We start from the raw sequence: 17,855 nt of genomic DNA, 5'->3' as shown, positions 1-17,855 counted from the left end.
AATTCATGCATTTTTACATATACTGATTGCACCATTTCTAAACGATATGTAGGTGGTTTTTGAAGACCGTCTTGTTTTTATTCTGACAACCAGACTTCCCGCAGTATTTAAGAAGGAACTGCAGATGCTGGAAAATCGAAGGTAGACAAAAATGCTGGAGAAACTCAGCGGGTGAGGCAGCATCTATGGAGCGAAGGAAATTGGCGACGTTTCGGGTCGAGACCCTTCTTAGGAGAACTTCTTCAAAGTAGGCATGCCTTGAGGCAGCATCTATGGAGCGAAGGAAATAGCCGAAGGGTCTCGACCCGAAACGTCGCCTATTTCCTTCGCTCCATAGATGCTGCCTCACCCGCTGAGTTTCTCCAGCATTTTTGTCAGACTTCCCGCAGTGGAGCTCAAACTGTGTTCAGGACACAGAGAATCACAACCATCGTTCATTCAGAGTGAAACCATCTGACCTACCATGCTTTTGCCAGCTCCAGATAGCCATGTCTACCAATGTGCCACAATCGATCGGTCCTCTGCCTGCTGATGCCTCTTGCGCTGCAAACAAACAAGAGAGAGTCTCCCTGCAGTCCGTCACAAGAAAAGCCGTTCTATTCGATCCTTGCGGCAGCTGATCCTTCCAGCCCCTCCCTGCATCATTGTGCTGACTCCATCCATCATGAATTTTGCTGTGTGACAACGTAACCAGATAAATGCAAGAAGCAGCAGGCGCACGACATGCGATCTTTCCTGACCTCACAGAAATCTTTGATGCTATCAACTGAGACAGATTATAAAGAATCCTCTTCAAGTTTGCTGAACACTGACATGCAAGCTGTGATTCCAATTGAGGGCCCATCACAGGGCCAGTTCCTGTGTATAGACAATAGGTGCATTCGGCCAGCACCGCCATTCAATTTGGTCATGACTGATCATCCCCAATCAGTACCCCGTTCCTGCCTTCTCCCCATATCCCCTGACTCAGCTATCTTTAAGAGCCCTATCTAGCTCTCTCTTGAAAGTATCCAGAGAACCGGCCTCTGAGGCAGAGAATTCCACACTCACAACTCTCTGTGAGAAAATGTGTTTCCTCGTCTCCGTTCTAAATGGCTTACCTCTTATTCTTAAACTGTGGTGTAGACTGAGGGCAGCTCTTTTTTTCCCCTCAAACTTCCTTGAGGCAGCATTGCATCTTCACCTTCAAGTTCCCCACTCGAATGGACTAATCTACAGCACATTAACCGCATCCACTCCATAACCAAGACCTCTCCACATGGAAACAAAGTACCTGCAGATACTGGTTTACCAAGGAAAGACACAGCATGCTGGAGGAAGGGTCTCGACCCGAAACGTCACCTATTCCTTCGCTCCATAGATGCTGCCTCACCCACTGAGTTTCACCAGCATTTTTGTCAACCTTCGCTTTTTCCAGCATCTGCAGTTCTTACTTAAACATGCTCGGTCAGGCAGAATCCCTAAGTTCAGGAGAACTTGGATAGGTGACGTTTCGGGTTGGAACTCTTGTTCAGACTCCCCCTCCGTCTTTGAGTCTCCATATTCAGAATTCACTTGCATATATTCATGGCCACAGCTCCAAGTTATTGTGAAAATCAAAAACAAAACAGCAGGTAATATAAATATGATTTTTTTTTTAAATGGTAGGGAAAAACTCTGCAGATCAGGCAGCGGCTGTGGAAGAATAAGCAGTTAAAATTCCAGGTTGAAGATCCTTCATCAGAACTGTCTATTTTTATCCCAAGTCATTGTTAACTTGTGCACTGAAGCATACAAGATAATGGACCTCTTAGAACAATAAACCTCTGTGGAGCAGAGTCCTCCCCTCTGGAACACCAGCTCCTGACAGTAAAGATGCACACTAAATGCTGGAGTAACTCAGCGGGACAGGCAGCATCTCTGGAGAGAAGGGTGACGTTTCGGGTCGAGATCCTTCTTCAGACCCGAAAGGTCACCCATTCCTTCTCTCCAGAGATGATGCCTGTCCCGCTGAGTTACTCCAACATTTTGTGTCTACCTTCGATTTAAACCAGCATCTGGAGTTCTTTCCTACACAAATAAAGATGCGCACATCCTCCTCCTCCATCTGGGCAAGTTGCAGCCTTCCATCTCAATGACAAAGTTTCCAACTTCCAATAATTTGCTTTCTCAATATCATATCTGGCTATTCTTGCTGTGATAATGGTGGGTTATTTTCCCATTTCTGTCAGCAAATCTTCACCTGCTGTTTGCAACACACCACACTTTTTTGACACCAGGCTGTGCCGTTAACCACACATCCCACAGTCTGAAGAAGAGTCCCGACCCAAAACGTCACCCTACCCAGGTTCTACAGAGATGCTGCCTGACCCACTGAGTTACTCCAGCATTTATGCCCTTTGTTGTAAACAAGCATCTACAGTTCCTTGCTCCTGTATCCCACAACAATCTTGGCCTTTACCTATCAGTAAATGTTTACTTTGCCTTATTCATCCTTCCCCCTCTACCCCTCCTCCCATCTTCTCAGAAATTCTTGTGAACTAACCACTTCCTGTACTGCTTGTGACCAATCTTCTAAGTCCTAGTATTGGCCTCATCAGTGACCTCAAAACTCTCAGAACTGAAGTGGAAGCAAGTTATCTTCAAGAGTCAAGAGTGTTTAATATACCAAAACTGAACAATGCAATACTTCCCTCCATCAGCATAACAGACCTGTAAACACAGTACACATAAATAACATAATAACACAAAGAAAAACAAATCAACCCAAAGTCCCTCGTCAAGGATGATGGCTTTGGTCACCCTGTTACTTTGTTTGATGAAATCTTAACCTCTTACTTAGAAAGCCATCATTTGCATGGTGTGTTGTAGAGGACTGAGGAAACTTAATTTGCCACAAGGCATTGTGATAAATGAGGGAGGAAGGAACTGCAGATGCTAGTTTACACTGAAGAGTCTGAAGAAGGGTCTCGACCTGAAACGTCACCCAATTCTTCTTTCCAGATATGCTGCCTGTCCCACTGAGTTACTCCAGCATTTAGTGTCTATCTTTGAGGAATCTTTGGCATTGAACAGGGATGATTCTTGTTCCCATTCCTTACGTGTAGACGGAAACCCTCCTTAATGCCAGTATAAATATATTAACTTCTCCTATGTAATACCGGTGCTAATACTGGTGACATGAAGTGCAATATTGGATGGAAGTTTTATGTTCTCGTGTACATCTTAATAAAACTTGTCAGTGACACCTGGTGTCACAACACAAGATCTGCAAAGTTGAAAGTGAAATCCAAATGCAATATACAAATTGCTTGTGAACATGTGATAGCTGGCTTAGACATGTTGGGACTGGATTCCCTTCTAGTCATAAAGAAACATGAACTCCAAAGGTTTGCCAGAAGTCCAACGATTTGACGATAAATTTTCCTGGTTCTGAAATACCTTTGTCCTTTTTTGAGATTAAGCACCCTCCTTCTAGACTCGCCAACCAAGGAACGCCATCTCCACAGCCACTGAAGAATCTTGTATGTCTCAATGAGATCATCTCTCATTCATTTAAACCTGAGAATAGATTCATTATACTCCATGTTCTTTCCTCATATGGCAGCCCCTGCAACCTGGGGCTTGATCTAGCAAATGTTTGTTCCACTATCGGCAAAGCACATAAAATCATGAAATATGCTGGCCAAAGCTGGCCCACTATTCTGGGTGTGGTCTCACCAAAGCCCTGGACAATGGTTGGACAATAATGCCATTCACATCAGAGAGATTTGCTGTTTCATTTCTGAATCACAGAAGTGTATCCTGTATCTGTACACTGTGAATGGCTCGATTGTAATCATGTATTGTCTTTCCACTGGCTGGTTAGCACGCAACAAAAGCTTTTCACTGCACCTCGGTACACGTGACAATAAACTAAACTGAAACTGAATATACAGCCAAATCGTGCAATTTGGAAGGCGAGCGTCCTAAAGTCAGAGTCATACAGCATGGATACAGTGCCCTTCGGCCCAAGTCATGCTGACCTAGATGCCCCATCTAAGTTTGCCTTTATTGCAAGAGGATTAGAATACAAGAACATGCAAGTCTTGCCACAAAAAAGATGAACATATTTCAATATCTTTTTTGATTCCCTTCCAAGCTACAACAGTTGAAGCCAATGAGGTTTTTTTCTCGCTGGTTCTTGCATGCCATTTTTTTTTCAACGAGGAGTGATTGTTGCTTATTGGGGTTATTCATTTATTGATTTATTTTTGTTATATATCATCTATTGTATTTTGTTTGCAGACCTGTTACGCTGCTGCAAGTAAGAATTTCTTTGTTCCGTTGTCCATACCTTTTGACAATTACAACACTCTTGACTCAAATATATGCAAATGTAACAAAACATAATTCTCTGAAGAATGATTCCAACCTGAAACTTCATCTATCCATATTTTCCAGAGATGCTGCCTGACCTGCTGAATTACTCTAGCACTTTGTGCCTTTTTTCTTTGTAAACCAGCATCTGTAGTTCCTTGTATCCACTTTAAACTTTCTGTGCCACTCAAAGATTTGTGGCATGCACCGAAAAAGTTCAAAAAGTTATAAGTGTTAAATGTAATGTTCATAAGACATAGGGGAAGAATTAGGTCATTCGCCCATCGAGTCTTCTCCGCCATTCGACCATGGCTGATCTATTTTTCCCTCTGAACCCCATTCTCCTGCCTTTGCCCCGTAACCTTTGGCGCCATTACTAATCAAGAACCTATCGATCTCCGCTTTAAAAATACCCATTGACTTGGCCTCCACTGCCATCCATGCAACGAATTCCACAGATTCACCACCCTCTGGCTAAAGTAATTCTACCTCGTCTCCATTCTAAAGGGGCTGTCCCACTTGGGCAACCTAATTGGCGAGTTTAGAAGAGTTTGAAAAAATGACATGTTGAAGACCTCCTTCGACTATGTTGAAGACTAGCTTCGACTAGCTACGACTAACTTCAGGAAGATTGGACACCGAATAGTGGAGAGTGAAGACGACCTCCTTCGACCTCCCTTCGACTATGATAAAGACTATCTACGACTACCTTCGACTACCCTCGATTACCTACGACTAACATGCCGACCTACTACGACTAAACCTTCGAATAAAAAAGGTATCGATTTTTTCCATGGCGACCTCTTTTTACCCATGGGAATTTTTTAACATATTGGAAAAAAAACGCCGCGACCTAGCTGAGGCCTCGAGTACGCGGAGACCACTCTCGAGCATGAAGGATAGTTACGAAGACATCCTACGACCTCGTGTCGACCATGCTGCGAGTATGAGTCGAGGGCAAACTCGGCAGAACTCGCGAATTAGGTTGCCCAAGTGGGACAGGCCATTAAAGGTATGTCCTTTTAGTCTGAGGCTGTGCCCTCTGGTCCTGGACTCCCCTGCTACTGGAAACATCCTCTCCACGTCCACTCCATCCAGGCCTTGTCGCCAATGTGTCAAATAATGAACGGTAGTGTGAACTGGAAATTTCAAGCGACATGAAATGAGAAGACGTCAATTCAATGCTGTAGCTTCAAGAAACAGGATATCACCATGACATGAACCAAGCCAAGAGGAATGGGTCATGCCAGCCCTCGCCTGCCACTGTTCCATCTGTATATATATCCGGCTCCACTGAAATTGCCGTTGTTGGAAATACACAGCATCTGTGTGCTCCATCCTATTCCAATCCTGGAGGATGCCAGTGGCTGCAGCACTAATGTCATTGTTGGGTTACATGTACACGGTGACAGCTGTGAAACATCACTTAGATCCTGTAAATAAAGCTGTAAATAAATTAGCTCACTAATGAAATCTGTAAAGTAGTGTCATGGAATTATTCAGTGGTGGAGTGCACAAGATGGATACCTCCATTGCAGGCACGTGCCGTGTGAATACTCAGGGTAGGCAGTCAGTCGGCTTTTTAAAAAAAACTTAAACCGCGTATGCGCAGATTGTTCTCTCCGTAAAAATTAAAATTAAAAATAAAGACAGTAACAATTTAATTTGCCCAAGGCTTCCAAGTCTCCTTTATTCTGAATTACTGAATGGGTGGGGGGTGGAGGGTGACGACAGGTGGAGAGATGGTGGGAAAACGGGAGCACACCGGGACAAGTTGAATCAGTTGTCATCTTATTGAATGACAACATTTGTTCAAGGGATCAATTGGGGGGAGAGTTCCTTTCACAGCATGTGGAGAATCTGGCCAGGGGTAAAGTTGCGGGGAGGGCAGGAGTGTTGAGAAGGAGGGGATCGGGGATCATGCCAGTAACTCACTCACTCACCGCTGCCGCGGCACTCCAGGCGTGGAGCCACCACATTGTGTCCAGGGATGGGAAGCAGCTCGGGTGGCTGCGAGTGGCCGCCAGGACCCGACAGCAGAACTGGCCGCCACTTCAGCGCCTTCTGCCGGCCCGCTCACCTCTGGCAGTGCTCTCCGTCTGAACACCTCTCACCTGCCGCTCGTCGACTTTGCTCATGCCAGCCGCTTCCCGCAAATCCTTAAATTCCCACAGCCGAGTAACCTCAATCGCACTGTCGGAATTTAAGGATTTGCAGGAAGCGGCTGACATGAGTGAGGCCGGCGAGCGGCAGGAGAGAGGTTTTTAGACGGTGAGCTGCCAGAGGTGAGCGGGGACTGGCAGAAGGTGAGGTGGCGGCTGGTTCCGCTGTCCGGTCCGGCGGCCACTCACAGCCACCCGAGCTACTTCTCCCCCCTCCCCCCAGCCTCAATGCGGTGGCTCCGTGCAAGGAGCGTCGCAAGATACAAGATACATTTATTTGTTACATGTGCCAGTCGGCACAGTGAAATGTGATCAACATACAGCCATACAATAAAATAAAGAACACAACACACGATAGAGTTCAATATAAAACATCCCCACACAGCAGAATCAAAAGTTTCCCACTTTGAGGGAAGGCACCAAAGTCAGTCATCTTCCTCTGATGTTCACCCCTGGTCGGGGCCTCCGGAGCCCTCCACAGTCGCCGCTACGGGCAGCCCGCCGCTCAGGCCCGCTCGCCGGGATGTTGGAATTCCGATGTCGGGACGGGAGGCCAACCTCGGCGGCTTGGACCTCCAAATCGGCCGCTTCCCACCGGAGTCCGCAGCTCCTGACGTCCCCAGGCCGCGCCGGGAGGAGATTCATGCTGGCAGCCCTCGGCAAAGGGCCCCAGGGACTCCGCGATGTCGGTCAGCGCCGCCTGCGCTGGGAGATCCGCGAACCACAGCCCCGCGATGTTGGAGCAGCGGGCCCAACGCTTCAGAGCTTCAAATGGCGATCCAGGTAGGCATCGCCCGCTCCGTGGTGAATCCAGCACCGCGCCACCGCTGCCGAAGGTCTGGTCCAGTCCCCGGTCTTCGGTAGGAAAGGCCGCTCCGATCCAGTGGTAGGACGCGAGGAGGGGGGGGGGGGGGGGGGAGGATGTGACACGGAGAAATAGTCGCATCCTTGCCAGGAAGCGACTGGGAAACATTTTCCCTCTTACCCTCCCCCACATAGAAAACTAAAGAATCCCCAAAACAAAACTGTTTAGACAAACTAAAATAAAAAAAGATGGGAAAAAACGGACAGACTATAGGCAGAGGCGCCTTCAATGCGGCGCCCCTAGTGGGTTACTGGCATGATCCCGATCCCTTCCTTCACAACGCTCCTGCCCTCCCCGCAACGTTACCCCGGACCACTCCCCATACGCTGTGAAAGGAACCCCCCCCCCCACCCACCCCGGGAAGTACGGTATTTAAAAACATATAGGACCAAAAAATGTACTTACCACATTATCGGTACACAAACTCCATTCTTCTCTCTTTGTTTCTTAAAATACGCTTAAGATAATGGCAATCCATATTTGAAAAAACCCGCCAAGAAACTAGCGCTGCGCCTGCGCAGTACAGCAAAGGCAGAATTTCAGCTGCCTTCAGCCCCGCTTGTCATTGACGGCTTGAAGCAGCGCCGACGGCACGTGGGCTGCACAGACCTTCGTGTGTTGCAAGTGTTGCGAACGGGTATTGAGAAATGAGGAAGGGTTAGTTAGCAGTCTTGTTGTGCGTGGCCCCTTGGGCAAGAGTGACCATAATATGGTTGAGTTCTTCATTAGGATGGAGAGTGACATAATTAATTCAGAAACAAGGGTTCTGAACTTAAAGAAAGGTAACTTTGAGGGTATGAGATGGGAATTGGCCAAGATAGATTGGCAATTGATTCTTAAAGGGTTGACGGTGGATAGGCAATGGAAGGCATTTAAAGACTGCATGGATGAACTACAACAATTGTTCATCCCAGTTTGGCAAAATAATAAATCAGGGAAGGTAGTGCATCTGTGGATAACAAGGGAAATCAGGGATAGTATCAAAACAAAAGATGAAGCATACAAATTAGCCAGAAAAAGCAGCCTACCAGAGGACTGGGAGAAATTCAGTCCAACAGAGGAGAACAAAGGGCTTAATTAGGAAAGGGAAAATAGATTATGAAAGAAAACTGGCAGGGAACATAAAAACTGACTGCAAAAGTTTTTATAGATATGTGGAGAGAAAAAGATGAGTTAAAACAAATGTAGGTCCTTTGCAGTCAGAAACAGGTGAATTGATCATGGGGAACAAGGACATGGCAGACCAATTGAATAACTACTTTGGTTCTGTCTTCACTAAGGACATAAATAATATGCCGGAAATAGCAGGGGACCGGGGGTCAAATGAGATGGAGGAACTGAATGAAATCTAGGTTAGCCGGGAAGTGGTGTTGGGTAAATTGAATGGATTAAAAGCCGATAAATCCCCAGGGCCAGATAGGCTGTCTCCCAGAGTACTTAAGGAAGTAGCCCCAGAAATAGTGGATGCATTAGTGATAATTTTTCAAAACTCTTTAGATTCTGGAGTAGTTCCTGAGGATTGGAGGGTAGCTAATGTAACCCCACTTTTTAAGAAGGGAGGGAGAGAGAAAACGGGGAATTACAGACCAGTTAGTCTAACATCGGTAGTGGGGAAACTGCTAGAGTCAGTTATTAAAGATGGGATAGCAGCACATTTGGAAAGTGGTGAAATCATTGCACAAAGTCAGCATGGATTTATGAAAGGTAAATCATGTCTGACGAATCTTATAGAATTTTTCGAGGATGTAACTAGTAGAGTGGATAAGGGAGAACCAGTGGATGTGTTATATCTGGACTTTCAGAAGGCTTTCGACAAAGTCCCACATAAGAGATTAGTATGCAAACTTAAAGCACACGGTTTTGGGGGTTCAGTATTGATGTGGATAGAGAACTGGCTGGCAGACAGGAAGCAAAGAGTAGGAGTAAACGGGTCCTTTTCACAATGGCAGGCAGTGACTAGTGGGGTACCGCAAGGCTTGGTGCTGGGATCCCAGCTATTTACAATATATATTAATGATTTGGACGAGGGAATTGAATGCAACATCTCCAAGTTTGCGGATGACACGAAGCTGGGCGGCAGTGTTAGCTGTGAGGAGGATGCTAGGAGACTGCAAGGTGACTTGGATAGGTTGGGTGAGTGGGCAAATGCATGGCAGATGCAGTATAATGTGGATAAATGTGAGGTTATCCACTTTGGTGGCAAAAACAGGAAAGTAGACTATTACCTGAATGGTGGCCGATTAGGAAAAGGGGAGATGCAACGAGACCTGGGTGTCATGGTACACCAGTCATTGAAAGTAGGCATGCAGGTGCAGCAGGCAGTGAAGAAAGCGAATGGTATGTTAGCATTCATAGCAAAAGGATTTGAGTATAGGAGCAGGGAGGTTCTACTGCAGTTGTACAAGGTCTTGGTGAGACCACAACTGGAGTATTGCGTACAGTTTTGGTCTCCTAATCTGAGGAAAGACATCCTTGCCATAGAGGGAGTACAGAGAAGGTTCACCAGACTGATTCCTGGGATGTTAGGACTTTCATATGAAGAAAGACTGGATTGACGCGGCTTGTACTCGCTAGAATTTTGAAGATTGAGGGGGGATCTTATAGAAACTTACAAAATTCCTAAGGGGTTGGACAGGCTAGATGCAGGAAGATTGTTCCCGATGTTGGGGAAGTCCAGAACAAGGGGACACAGTTTAAGGATAAGGGGGAAGTCTTTTAGGACCGAGATGAGAAAAACATTTTCCACACAGAGAGTGGTGAATCTCTGAAATTCTCTGCCACAGAAGGTCGTTGAGGCCAGTTCATTGGCTATATTTAAGAGGGAGTTAGATGTGGCCCTTGTGGCTAAGGGGATCAGGGGGTATGGAGAGATGGCAGGTACGGGATACTGAGTTGGATGATCAGCCATGATCATATTGAATGGCGGTGCAGGCTCGAAGGGCCGAATGGCCTACTCCTGCATCTATTTTCTATGTTTCTATGAAAGGCACGGAGAATTATGCCTACCTAAGAGATCGATCTCTTAGATAGGCATAATTCTCCCATGCCTTTACTATTTACAGTGGCTTGCAAAAGTTTTCATACCCCTTGAACTTTTCCACATTTTGTCACGTTACAACCACAAACATAAATGCATTTTATTGGGATTTTATGTGATAGACCAACACAAAGTGGCGCATAATTGTGAAGTGGAAGGAAAATGATACATGGTTTACAAATATTTAGTAATTACCATTTTATAATTTTAGTCAGGGTAGGTAGTGCCTACCCTGCCTACCCTGACGGCACGTGCCTGCTCCATTGAATGTGATGCTCCAGTACTGTATATAGGTGCTGATTATATACAAAGCATGCTATTTATTAGAGGAATGTGTTTTATCTTCCTTCGTGTCTAAGGGCCTGTCCCACTAGGTGATTTTTTAACGTGACTGTCATAGTCGTAGCAGGTCGCTGAAAAACTGCCGACTGGACTAATGGGCCTGTCCCAGTTAGGCGATTTTTTTTTTAGGCGACTGCCGGTGACCACAACAATGGTATTCACCGAAGTCACCACCAGCGACAACCTACGTCATCCTGGCAATAACCTATGACAGCACATACGTCAGGAGAAGACAAGCTGCAACAAGCCCACGGTCGCTGACTGTCGCCGAAAAGTTTTGAAAATTTCAAAATCCAGCGGTGACCAGAAAAACGCTATGACTCTTTGGGCGACTGAGGAGACGACTCACGACCATACAGGCGACAGACACCCTGGCGACCATGTGGTGAAAGCCTAGTCGCCTAAAAAAATCGCCTGTGGGACAGGCCCTTTAATCTTTTAAGCATTCACTTTAAACTTTGTATCTTCTGCCTATTGTCCTTTTAAGTCACACATTTGTGAAGCTGTCAGCAAAGTCACTGATCCTGTGGTTGAACAGATGAGGTGTGTGAAATTCCAGAAACCTTCCAATTTCACCATGTAATTATACCGCGTATTTGCTACATGGAGCTATGACCAAGGAATTTTCCAAAGCTGAGCAGAAACAAACCCTGCAGTGATCTCTCAGTTGCTTGTATTTAATTGACAGCATTAATGTAGTGAAGTGTCCTGAGGCACTTCACTGTGGTGTGATCAGATAAAGCAATAACAAAAAATAATGTAAACACTCAGCAGGTCCGACAGCACCTAGGGAAGGAGAAACAGATTTAACATTTTAGTAGAAACAAAGGATTGCAGATGCTGGTTAATATACAAAAGGACACAAAGTCCTGGAGTAACTCAGAAGGTCAGACAGCATCTCTGGAGAACGTGGATAGGTGACGTTGCATTTTGGATCTGCTGAGTTACTCCAGCATTTTGTGTTCTGTATTGAGCCTTCATTAAAAGCATTCCACAATTGTTGCCTGACTTGCTGAGTGTTTCCAGCGATTCCTATTTTTACTTCAGATTTCCAACATCTGCAGTTTTATTCATTCTCACTATGAAATAAAATCTACATCTGAGACTCCTGAATATTCACTGGGGCAAGTGGTCAGATACTGAGTCAGATGTGCAGATTTTAATGGGTATCTTAATGAAAAGTCAAAACTGTATGTACCAAAAGGGAACAAGGAAATTCTTACTTGCAAAAGCATAACAGGACTGTAAACACAATACTCAACAGATAATAAGAGACCCCTTCCACCCGAGCAACAGACTGTTCCAGCTGCTACGGCCAGGCAAACGCCTCCGTTGCCATGCTGTGAAAACGGAGAGGATAAGAAGGAGTTTCTTCCCAGAGGCCATTAGGACTATAAACTCCTATGTCACCAGGGACTAACTTTACTGGACCAATTTACTGTTGTGCGGTGTCTTTTTAAAATTGCTGTTTTTCTTTTTTTTCCTCCCACAAATATGTATTTTTGTGAATATGTTATTCTGTTCCATTCTGTTTTGTGTTTTTTTTGGCACAATCCGCAAGCATTGCCACTTTTTATTTCACTGCACATCTCGTATGCGTATGTGATGTATAAACTTGACTTGATAAACACAAATAAAGTTCAAGAAATAAATAGAATATTAATGCAAAACAAAACAAAAGGCCAAAACCCCTTATGCAACCAAGACGGTTTAAAGTTTAGTTTGAACTTTAAACAAGAAATAGTTTAATGCTAATTAACTCAGTATTAAAAGTTGGTGCTTGTAGTGTTCAATGACCCTATGGTTGTTTGGAAGAAGCTGTTCTTGAATCTGGAGGCCATGGTATTTAAACTCATATACCATTTGCCGATGGCAGGAGTGAGACTGTTCTTTGGGGCTTGTTGCTTGTAGCTCTGGGTGAACATCACCATGGCATCTGTTGTCAGTTGAGTTTGTAGCACTCTGGCACGCACTTGAGACAAATGAATAAATGTTTAAGGCTGATGAATCACTCCAGCGATAATCCTTGTAGAGAAAGCAAGAGTATTGAACCTTACTTGATTTCTTCTCTAATCTGCTTTTCGCTTTCTTTCCAACAGGTGTCCTTGGTTAACAAACGAAATCTCTCCGGCAATTCCAGTCTACAATGGCCTTGTGTTTCTTTTTGTTTTGGCTAACTTCAGCATGGCAACATTTATGGACCCTGGAATATTTCCACGAGGTTAGTGTACTGAGAGGACATGACTACAGTTTGGAAATTCTCTGCATTTAAAAAAAACTAATCAATTAGTGCAGATTTATGATGTGCCAGTGATGTTCGCTTGTAAGAGTGCAAATGTCAAAGACCAGAGGGCATAGCTTTAAGGTGACGGGCACAGTTTAAAGGTGAAGTGCTGGCAAGTCTTTCTCACATGAGTGGTGGGTGCCTGAAACGAGCTGCGAGGGGTAGTGTTGGAGGCAGGCACAATAATGGCATTTAAGAGGCTTTTGGATAGGCACATGGATATGGAAGGATGTGTATGAAGGAACTGCAGATGCTGGTTTAAACCAAAGATAGACACAAAATGCTGGACTAACTCAGCGGGACAGGCAGCATCTATGGAGAGAGGAATGGGTGACGTTTTAGTTCTGAAGAAGGTTCTCGACACGAAACGTCACCCATTTCATCTTTCTAGAGATGCTGCCTGTACCGCTGAGTTACTCCAGCAATGTGCATCTATCTTTGGATATGGAGGAATATGGATTGCATGAAGGCAGAGGAGATTGGTTTAACTTGCCATCATGTTCAGCATGGAAATTGTGGGCCAAAGGGACTGTTCCTGTGCTGTATTCAATGCTTGATGTTCTCTCCTGAGATCCAGGTGACTTGGCCATATGTCCTTCCTCCTGCCTTAGTCCTCATCGTGGATCATGACAGAAACCTCCTTGTGGCGATCCCCGGAAACAACGACACGATGCACTCGGTGATGCGATGGAAATAGGCAACGTTTCGGGCCAAAACCCTTCTTCAGACTGATGCAGGATGGGGGGAAGAAGAAAGTCAAGTCAAGTCAAGTTTATTCGTCACATACACATACGAGATGTGCAGTGAAATGAAAGTGGCAATGCTCGCGGACTTTGTGCAAAAAGACAAACAAACAAACAACCAAACAAACTACAAACACAATCATAAACACACACACATTCTTTTACATGTTAAATATTGGAAGGAAAAACGTTCAGTAAAGTTAGTCCCTGGTGAGATGGGAGTTTACAGTCCGAATGGCCTCTGGGAAGAAACTCCTTCTCAACCTCTCCGTTCTCACTGCATGGCAACGGAGGCGTTTGCCTGACCGTAGCAGCTGGAACAGTCCGTTGCATGGGTGGAAGGGGTCTCCCATGATTTTATTTGCTCTGGAGTTGCACCTCCTGTTGTATAGTTCCTGCAGGGGGGCGAGTGAAGTTCCTATAGTGCGTTCGGCCGAACGCACTACTCTCTGCAGAGCCTTCTTGTCCTGGGCAGAGCAATTCCCAAACCAGATGGTAATATTTCCGGACAAGATGCTTTCCACAGCCGCTGAGTAGAAGCACTGGAGGATCCTCGGAGACACTCTGAATTTCCTCAATTGCCTGAGGTAAAGGCGCTGCCTTGCCTTACTTACGAGTGCTGCGGCGTGTGATGTCCATGTCATATCCTCAGAGATGTGGACTCCCAGATATTTAAAACAGCTCCCCCTATCCACAGTATCCCCATTTATCCTCAATGGAGTGTACGTCCTCGGATGATGTGCCCTCCTAAAGTCCACGGTCAGCTCCTTGTTTTTTTGATGTTCAAGAGGAGGCTGTTGTCCTGGCACCAGAGTGCTAGATCAGCCACCTCCTCCCAGTAGGCCTTCTCATCGTTGTCTGAGATCAGGCCCACCACCACAGTGTCATCAGCAAACTTAATTATTGAGTTGGAGCTGAACCTAGCCACACAGTCATGTGTGTACAGGGAGTACAATAGGGGGGAAAGGAAGAGCCAGAGGGCTGAGGGAGAGCTGAGAAGGGGAGGAGACAGCAAGGGCTACCGGAAATTGCAGAAGTCAATGTTCAAGCCACTGGGATGCAGACTGCCCAAGCGGAATATGAGGTGCTGCTCCTCCAGTTTCCGGTGGTGCTCACTCTGGCAATGGAGGGGGCCCAGAACATGTTGGACGACGACAGAAGCCAACAGCGAGCTACACGTCGTCTGACACACGAGCGAACGAGTCCTCATCCACGACCGTTTTTGGCTGTCCTGATCTTACTCTCTTCCTAATCAGACCCTTATTTTTTCCAACAACTAAAACCCACAATATCTCAAGAAAACTCTATTCTTTTGTGAAGAATCTCACAATATAATCACTAAATTATAGGCAGTGTATTGCTCATGTCTGGAGAAGTTCCTACCTGTTGTCACAGTGATTTATAACTGGAAATCATTTAAAACTGACCCACTGTTCACTACTAAACGGAGCCAGTATAATTGCAATTAACATCAGGTAATTAAATGCCTTTCAGCACAAAAGAAGTGCACTTTGTAACTGATATTTGAAAATATATTATTCTTGGAATAGGAAGCAAACAAACCATTGCCACAAGTACAAGAAGCTTAATTTCAGTAATATTCATTAATATTACTGCCCTAATTGTTTGTACTGTTTGACTTTTTCAATTCAGTATTTACATGTAGCTAATGCTGAAGTGTACAGCTTAAAAATTAGCAAGCAAATTGTATGCATGAACTCTTTGCGAATTATCGAGAGGACTGTAATTGCCTTTGCTCAACGTCGCTATATTAGGCATAGACATAGAAAATAGGTGCAGGAGTAGGCCATTCGGCCCTTCGAGCCTGCACCGCCATTCAACATGATCATGGCTGATCATCCAACTCAGTATCCTGTACCTGCCTTCTCTCCATACCCCCTGATCCCTTTAGCCACAAGGGCCACATCTAACTCCCTCTGGCCTGTTGAAATAAAAGCAGAAAATATGTCAATGCTCAGCAGGACAGGCAACATGTGAGGAGAGAGAAACAGTTAAGATTTCGGGTCAAAGACCTTTCATCAGAACTGTGGAGCACAAAGAAAGTTAGGGAGGGTGGATATGGTCCTTTGGTCATGAAATGAGCGCATTTAGAGATTGAGAACAGAGGCAGAGGAATGTAAACATTGTGAAATGTAGGACTGTAGGATGTGACCTGGGAGACAGGATATTACTACAGAGAGAAAACCCGAGTCATTATCACAGATAGACGACATCGATCTTTGTTGACAGAGAGGGAGAAGGTCAAGAATTCGATAATAAGTGCAGAGGATGCGGTGTTGTTCTCCAAACACGCACTGGGCCTCATTAACAGTGCTGGAGGTTACAGATTGATGGAGAGGAGGGTGAAGACAGCTGCCTTGGCTTGTGCATTAATGAAACTAGAATATGTATGAAAAGGAGCCAATTTAACTTGTCTATATCAATGATTATTCTCCGAGCTGCATTCTGTCCCTGGCTAGTTAAATATACCTATCTTAGCTCTTCATTAGTTGGATCTTTCATTGTAAATAATGAATGGAATTTGTAATTTTGTGATAGATTTCAGAAAGAAAGGAGTTTTCACTAGCAAGGAATTTAGAAGTTTTAAGATAGTTTAAAAAAAAGAGGTTAGATGAATATATTTCCCCCCCCACTGCATGATTGTGCCCCAAGATGTGACAAAAACAACTTCAACATTAACTTCCAAAAAGGATTGGATGCACACAAGAAGGAGAGAAAAGGACAGGGCTGTGGAGAAAGAGCAATTGGTTAGATTTCACCTTGAGTTCTGGTTGCCAAACGACAAGAAGCATGTGGTAACAATAGAGAGAATGCAGAAGAGAATCACCAGGATGCTGACTGGAACGAAGGCTGGATTAGAAGGACAGATTTTATAGGCTATATTTATTCTCACTGGAATATAGGAGACTGAAAGGTGACCTTCGAGAGGTTTATACAATTTTGAGGGGCAGAGATGGGATCAATAGTCGGAATTTTTTTATGAATAGCAAAGGTGTAGAGGCAACTGGACAAAACGCGGGGAAATAGGACTAACAAAGATGGAGCATCATGGTCGGCATTGATGAGTTGAGAAATGCCTGTTCCTGTGCTGTATGGCTCTACGGCAAGAGGTCCTAGAACCAGAGGGCATAGGTTTAAGGTGGAAGGGGGAAAGTTTAAAGGAGATTAGTGGAGTTTTTCATTTCGAATGTGGTGAATTTCTGGAACCAGCTGCTGCACGAGGTGGTATAGTTCCAATGTTTAAAAGGCGTTTGGACAGGTACTGAGAATAGGAAAAGCATAGAGGGATATGCACCTAATGCAGAGAATTGGCACTAGTGTAGATAGGCATTACAATCAGCATGAATGAGGACGACTAAAAGGGCCCAGTCCTGAGCTCTATGATTCTATAAGTAAGGGGTTTGTGATTAGTTTAGTGTAGAGATACAGCGCAGAAACAGGCCCTTCGGCCCACCGAGTCCGTGCCGACCAGCGTTCCCCGCACATTAACACTATCCTACACATACTGGGGACAACTTGCACATACGCCAAGCTAATTAACCTGCAAACCTGTACGTCTTTGGAGTGTGGGAGAAACCGAAGATCTCGGAGAAAATCCAAGTGGTCATGGAGAGAAGGTACCATAGCACCCGTTGTCTGGATCGAACCCGGGTCTCCGGCGCTGCAAGCTCTGTAAATGCCCCTGTCCCACTTAGGAAACCTGAATGGAAACCTCTGGAGACTTTGTACCCCACCCATGGTTTCCGTGCAGTTCCCGGAGGTTTCTGTCAGTCTCCCTACCTGCTTCCACTACCTGCAACCTCCGGCAACCACCTGCAACCTCTGGGAACCGCAAGGAAACCTTGGGTGGGGCGCAAAGTCTCCAGAGGTTGCCGTTCAGGTTTCCTAAGTGGGACAGGGGCATAAGGCAGCAACCCTACCGTTCCACACCATGCCGCCCTAATTAATTGAATATTTATTTCAAAGAGCTTGGAAGGATACAATGGATAGAATAGCCACCTTCCTTATTGCATGATTTTATACTTATGTTATTTGTACTCAACTCTACATTTGAAAGTATTTT

The 17,855-nt window shown here is 45.1% G+C and overlaps 1 protein-coding gene across 1 annotated transcript in view; it reads left to right on the top strand.

The window, feature by feature from the left end:
- The window catches only part of zdhhc8 (zinc finger DHHC-type palmitoyltransferase 8), a 164,507-nt gene that overhangs the window by 125,874 nt on the left and 20,778 nt on the right, over positions 1-17,855 (top strand). Inside the window, exon 2 of the mRNA XM_033043952.1 lies at positions 12,844-12,965. Within this exon, the coding sequence (XP_032899843.1) occupies positions 12,844-12,965 (122 nt within the window). The remainder of the gene's footprint in view (positions 1-12,843; positions 12,966-17,855) is intronic.

The sequence above is a fragment of the Amblyraja radiata genome, chromosome 25 (assembly GCF_010909765.2).
Source record: "Amblyraja radiata isolate CabotCenter1 chromosome 25, sAmbRad1.1.pri, whole genome shotgun sequence".
NCBI lineage: Eukaryota > Metazoa > Chordata > Chondrichthyes > Rajiformes > Rajidae > Amblyraja > Amblyraja radiata.
Note: the sequence above shows the minus strand (reverse complement) of the source record. Positions and strands in the feature narration are given on the sequence as shown.